The 7,394-nt window shown below is 33.9% G+C and overlaps 1 protein-coding gene across 3 annotated transcripts in view; it reads right to left on the bottom strand.

Moving 5' to 3' along the window:
- Window positions 1-7,394, bottom strand: part of rdgA (retinal degeneration A) — a 727,627-nt gene that overhangs the window by 371,533 nt on the left and 348,700 nt on the right. Inside the window, exon 1 of one of the 3 annotated variants that reach the window (XM_069823288.1) lies at window positions 4,908-5,109. The exons of the other annotated variants lie outside the window; for them this stretch is intronic. Within the exon in view, the coding sequence (XP_069679389.1) occupies window positions 4,908-4,987 (80 nt within the window). The 5' untranslated portion in view covers window positions 4,988-5,109. Of the gene's footprint in view, window positions 1-4,907; window positions 5,110-7,394 lie in introns of those variants that run through there. 3 annotated transcript variants of the gene reach the window in all.

Here is a 7,394-nt window from a genome sequence, read left to right as displayed (position 1 = left end):
TAGATTTCCTGAAAATATGTGTTTTATGTGAAATAAACTTCGGGTTTTAAACTTGAAACTTCATGTTCGGAATTCTTAACTTCGTTAATTTTGTTTTATCACACGCAGAAAAAATATTTAATTACATAGGAATCCGCTCCTTAATCATTACGGTAACTCCTGAGTGAATCGAGGACTGCGCACAAATGCGCAGTACGGTAGGATTAAAACAGATTCTTACGCACAGAAAAATTGAGGTGAGCTTACATAAGCTTCTCTGATTTTGAGAGCACTTGATAAACATTTGAGACCTTAAACATTTTCTTCTTCACGATAGGACCAAAATCACTATCACTGCATTATACACCATGTCCCGCTTAGAGAGATCGAGAAATAAGTGATAATTTCAAGTGTAAATAATGGTTCATTAACATAACTTTTTACACAACTACGAGTTTCGGAGAATGCTGAATTCAACTCGATGTGTGCGCCTCGAGTTTCCCTGCAGACATCTAAACGACGGTATTCAACCTTCCGCCAAGTGTTCTGTGGAATTTGTAGAGTCATTAGCGCAGCTGCATTTGTATCAGTTCCTCCAAAGTGTTAAGTCTGCCTCTTTCGTACACAGCATCCTTCACAAAGCCTCAGATAAAAGTCAAAGGGGGTCAGATCCGGTGACCTGATTGGCCAGGCAATAGGTCCTCGTCTTCCGATTCACCTATCCATGTACGACGAACACGGCGTTGTACTCGCCTAACAGATTTTTCTTCTGATAGACATAGCACGCACTGAACTTTCTGTTGTGGTGTCCACATTTTACCATGGCATGTTCTCCTACAAAATGGCGTCAGGCTTGTTTTAGCAACAAGCAAACGAAAGTTACTCATGCAGCTGTTTTCAGACTTTGTTTCGTAAACTTGGACAGTTTCTCTATCGTGTCAGACGTAAATCTCAACGATATCTTTATCTGATTTTAAGTGGTGAGCATTTATTTCTCGATCCCTCCATTTTTATTACTTAATTACGTATCTGAGTGAGCCACGGTAATCTATAGCCCTACTTACTTTCAAATTTAAATTTTCAAAGTCAAGTGACCTACATATCTAAGAAAACTTTTTCCATAATTCATTCCTTCAGACACTTAACCAACGTTTTACCTCTCGGCTTTAAAAATAACCTGATCCAAACTTTAGTGATGCCCCACTTCGATTATTGCGATTCTCTATTCACGAATCTAAATATTGATCTTGCCCATAGACTACAGCGTGTTCACAATATCTGCGTTCGTTTCGTTTGTACAGTAACATTAGAAAATTCGATCATGTAACACCGTCACTAGAATTGTTGTCTTGGAGTCCACTTAAAGAAAGAAGTTTCTTCAACTCTCTCTTATTACTATTTAAAATCATCCACACCTCCACACCCTCTTACCTAGCATCTCGTTTTGTTTACCTTTCACTACCTCGAACCCGGAACATGTACCTTCTCTCTATTCCTCTGCACAGAACATCATTCTACTCATCATCTTTCAGCATATCTATTCCACGCCTGTGGAACTCTCTCCCTGACCATGTCAGAGACTGTCGGACAATATCAAAATTCAAATTTAAATTTAAAAATCACATTCTAGTTCATGGAATTGCTTGTTGAACACCTGTCAGGTTGCGCAACTTCGGCTTAATCCATGACATATAGTAAATATTGTAACTATGCTGTTGTAAAATTGACAATTAATATGTAATATATTTATTATTATTATTATTATTATTATTATTATTATTATTATTATCATCATTGCTATCTCTGTTTTCTTTCTTTTTTTCTTGTATTAGCTCGATGAGAGCTCTATAGTGTTCTTTTGACTCTGTGGACCCTCTACAGGGCTTTAATTTAATATGTATTATTTTCATCAGTGTTTGTATTTATTTTTTGTATTTATATGTGCTATCTGGTAGGATGGAAAAGAAGGCCTTATGGCCTTAATCCTGTCAGATTAATTAAATAAATTAAATTAAACTTTATTTAAGTCCATAAATTGCTAATTTTATACTACATTTTAATTTATTTTTGTCCACGGAACATAAACGATTTACAATTTTACTATTAATAAAACTGTAACCTGAATATTTCTGGTAACAAGTGTAGCGCAGCGCAAGGGTATGGCCAGTGTAATCATAAAACACAGCGTTTCACATCAGCGTTTGTCAAGGCTTCATGTATTATTACAATTCTTTTTGTATTCCGATCATTAAAACTCCTTCTCACTAGTTAATATAACGTTACGCTATGGAAAGTTTCACAAGCGTGAAACACTGTGACCTTCTCCTGGATAAGGAATTCCCAATGTCAAGATAAGCCAGGTACTCCAACCTCTCATTACAAGCCGGAACCACCTATGACGACGCGACGGCGGCGTGAAGATTGTTCCCTCGGGCTTACGACACAGTCCGAAACTATTTCCGACTAAAGACATTTTAATTATACCCGAAACCAATATATACACAGAGTGTAATGCTTCTAAGTACCTTTACGCCAAGGCGTTATGGAGAATGCTATTTTGAACAAAATATGTCTAAGATATTCTCCATTTATCCAATGGTTTTGTTGACCTCTGTTTTCTAGAATACCCAAATATTAATTTTAGGTGTTATTCAACACTCCAACGTTAATTTCGCCAAGTCCTACATTTTAATACGTATTTGTCAGTCTGTTTTTCTTTATCCCAAGAAAATGCTATTTCTATACATCTTCATTAGCTATATTCTACTCTTCTACTTCGTCAACTATTTAAGCTTTTCCTTACGACAGACTTACAATCTAAGCGGTGTTCATTTTATTCATTAACAGAAAATACATAGAGATTTGCTCTAATTACCTCATTTCTGATCAGAAAATGCACGAAGATTTGCTCTAATTGCCTCATTTCTGATCACAAAATACATAAAGATTTGCTCTAATTGCCTCATTTCTGATCAGAAAATACATAAAGATTTGCTCTAATTGCACCATTTCTGATCAGATAATACATAAAGATTTACTCTATTTGCTTCATTTCTGATCAGAAAATACACAAAGATTTGCTCTAATTGCCTCATTTCTGATCACAAAATACACAAAGATTTCCTCTAATTGTCTCATTTCTGCTCAGAAAATACACAAAGATTTGCTCTAATTGCCTCATTTCTGATCAGAAAATACAGAAAGATTTCCTCTAATTGCCTTATTTCTGATTAGAAAATACACAAAGATTTGCTCTAATTGCCTCATTTCTGATCAGAAAATACACAAAGATTTCCTCTAATTGCCTTATTTCTGATTAGAAAATATACAAAGATTTACTCTAATTGCCTCATTTCTGATCAGAAAATACACAAAGATTTCCTCTAATTGCCTCATTTCTGATCAGAAAATACACAAAGATTTGCTCTAATTGCCTCATTTCTGATCAGAAAATACACAAAGATTTGCTCTAATTGCCTCATTTCTGACCAGAAAATACACAAAGATTTCCTCTAATTGCCTCATTTCTGATCAGAAAATATACAAAGATTTGGTCTAATTGCTTCATTTCTGATCAGAAAATACACAAAGATTTGCTCTAATTGCCTCATTTCCGATCAGAAAACACACAAAGATTTGCTATAATTGCCTCATTTCTGATCAGAAAACACACAAAGATTTGCTCTAATTGCCTCATTTCTGATCATAAAACACACAAAGATTTGCTATAATTGCCTCATTTCTGATCAGAAAACACACAAAGATTTGCTATAATTGCCTCATTTCTGATCTGAAAACACACATAGAATTTCTCTAATTGCCTCATTTCTGATCATAAAACACACAAAGATTTGCTATAATTGCCTCATTTCTGATCATAAAACACACAAAGATTTGCTATAATTGCCTCATTTCTGATCTGAAAACACACATAGAATTTCTCTAATTGCCTCATTTCTGATCTTATCTGACATACTACAAATGTGTAGCCTGCATTTCTCAGGAATTTCACGTCAGTAGTCTCAACTTTTCTTACATTTTTTTTGCGACAACCCAGGATTGGCGTCCGCGTTACTAAATTACTATACAGAGCGTTAAAAAAAAGTATCCAATATTTTAGGAGGTGCTAGTATGCATCAAAACAAGAAAATAATGTCTAATAAACATGGATCCTATAACACAAACTTTCAGAGATCTGAACACTAGTTCATAGGAGGTGCTCAATGTGACGTCCATTCATGGCAATGCATTTTTCAGCCCTACAATACAGCAGACCACCAGATAATTATACCGTAGTTTACACCCTTGGCATGGAATACTGAAAATGAAATGCGGCAGAAAGAAAGAAAGAAAGAAAGTATACACGTCGATAGAATCACTCCATGACCAATTGGTAATAAATGTCGTATTATTTTATCTAGAAATAAAATGCATAATCCAAAAATCCTAGTTGCTTTCATGTAAGTTTCCACACACGAACACTCATGCGTTAGCGTCAACTACAAGGATTAAGGTCTTATGTAAAAAATATTCGCTTTATGAAATTGGTCTCTTTAAAAAAATATAACAGTGCAGCATTTTCCCTTTTATACTGCAATGATAACAGAAATAATTGTGGAAAATAGAAAAATAATGGTGGGATTATGGTTACCTGAACATCAGTATTTCTTTGCCAAAAATAGTTTTTCTATTCGCCTGGATCTGAACTCAAATCTTCAGAGTTCAAATAAAAAATTCTAGCAGTTCCTCTAACGGCACACCGATATGCCAATAACATTTACATTAAAAAGATATCGAATGTATTATTTCCTTTATATTTTGTTATTCAAACCTTCTGGCGGAAGGACTTAAGTGAAATTGTAAATTATTAATCTTGAAAATATCCCATACAACGACAAACAAAAGAAATATTGAAGAATTTGTTTTACCAGCACAGGAGATAAACGGCATTGAAGAATGTCTCCTTATTCGGTGGCTTCACAGGGCATAATTGTCTGCCGAAACACATTTTCTTGCACTTCCACTATTTGTCACTCACTATCACTCCAATAGTAATGATACCCACAACTTTGTGATTCCGCCAGCACTTCGGTACGACACCTAGTCCACCATGATACACACTGTCGGCTTTGTCAGTCAACATGTGAAATCCGCGCCAATTGCGTCACTGTACTACCGCTGCCAACGCAAGGAACTTACATAACGCTGTTCCAATCCAGGTATAACAGCTGGAGTCGCAATACACTATGGCTAGAGTTTTCGGCGCCTGTAGAGAAACACAAGAGGCGCAGGCAGAGGGATTTACGTATCATTTTAATTTAAAAAATAAAGTGAAAATGTTTGTATGATATTTGATAAATTTTTTTTTTTTTTTAAGTGTTACTAGTATTATATGGTACTAATTTTTATTGTATTTATCTGATGCATGTAACCTATAAATTAAAACACTGTAATAAATATAAATAGATCATTTTCTTAATTAATAACAGTGTATATCTCCAATAAATGATTTCTTAGCATCGCCACAGATACACTTGATTTTACTTGTCACTAGAGAGTTCTTGAAATTTATATTTTCCCCGCCATTCATAAAATATTTTGATATGATACCTCTTGCACAAAAGGGGAGATATATAACTGAAACTTGATTAATATATTTCAGTATTATTTGTATTTACCTTGGTAATAATGAACAGTTTAACTCGTAGACATTTTGTTTTTGCAGCTTTAACTTCCCATGATTGTACGAGAAGATTCGAAGAGAACAGCAGTTACGTAGACTTTCGGCTCCCCCCTACTACCATTAATGCACAACACAATGTCAATACGGCGGTTGCTGTCGTCTGCGATACAACGAACTTTTCTGTTGATTTTCGAGTTCGTCATTTTTTCCGGTTATTATATGCTTAATTAAGTTGTGTTAACTCTCGCTAGTGGTTTTATATTTTATTTTATCCGTCTTAGTATTTATTTTATTATTGTAGATATTTTTGTTTTATCACTATTATTATTATTATTATTATTATTATTATTATTATTAAAGAATTATTTTGTATTACAATCTTTGCATCATTTCTGTCACGATTATTCTATTATGATTATTATTATTATTGTTATTATTATTATTGTTATTATTATTACTGTTGTTACTATTATTTCTATCATCAGCATTATTATTTGATCCCTGTAAAATTTATGTAGACTACTGGACTGTACCCGAGCACGAGCATATGCTCATTTCGGGTATCTATTCATATGTATTCATTTCAAATGTAAATTGTAAATAAATTTGAATTTGAATTTGAATTCTAGACCTTCACACTGCTTAAGAGTGGTGTGAGATTTCTGGTGTTCACACCGTCAGAAATGCAGACACATTTCATGTTTTGAAATTCAGTATCCACTCAATAATAATAATAATAATAATAATAATAATAATAATAATAATAATAATAATAATAATATATATAGATTTTAAAAGACTGTTATTGAAATTTATTTAAGGTCTTAGTTAATCTCAATAAATTAACTATTTATAACTTCATAATTTATAAAGTAAAATTGTTTAGATATTTAAAATATAATCACTGTTTAACGTATTAAGAACGCGTGAAATGGATACATAAAATAAGAAATGAACTTGTCCTGAAACAAAGAATAATGCTGAAACTGATAAAAATAAATTGGCAGGGTCATTGACTAAGAAGAAACTGCCTACTGAAGGTTGTACTGGAAGTAACGGTAAACGATAAAAGATTTAGGGCCAGAAAAGAAAATATCAGATGAAAGACGGTACCAGGAGATTAAGAGAAAATGGAGAAGGGGGAAGACTGGAGAATGCTGGACTTTTGTCGAAATTGTAAAATGAACCATGCAGCTTTAAAAAACTAAAGGTTCATAGTTCATAGTTCAAACCTCTTTTTTATTTTTCATTTTTTTATTTTATTTTAATTTATCATCTTTCTATAACGTAGGAATAATTATTTGTGTTACATTATATTCCTTGGACTTTCACTTTGAGAGATGAACAGAGGTTAAGGATGTTTGAGAATAAGGTGCTTAGGAAAATATTTGGGGCTAAGAGGGATGAAGTTACAGGAGAATGGAGAAAGTTACACAACACAGAACTGCACGCATTGTATTCTTCACCTGACATAATTAGGAACATTAAATCCAGACGTTTGAGATGGGCAGGGCATGTAGCACGTATGGGGGAATCCAGAAATGCATATAGGCCTAATGTTAGCTAGGAGGCCGGAGGGAAAAAGACCTTTGGGGAGGCCTAGACGTAGATGGGAAAATAATATTAAAATGGATTTGAGGGAAGTAGGATATGATGGTAGAGACTGGATTAATCTTGCACAGGATAGGGACCAATGGCGGGATTATGTGAGGGCGGCAATGAACCTCCGGGT

Source organism: Periplaneta americana, chromosome 4, assembly GCF_040183065.1.
Source record: "Periplaneta americana isolate PAMFEO1 chromosome 4, P.americana_PAMFEO1_priV1, whole genome shotgun sequence".
NCBI classification, from domain to species: domain Eukaryota; kingdom Metazoa; phylum Arthropoda; class Insecta; order Blattodea; family Blattidae; genus Periplaneta; species Periplaneta americana.
This window is presented reverse-complemented; position numbering and strand designations above follow the sequence as displayed.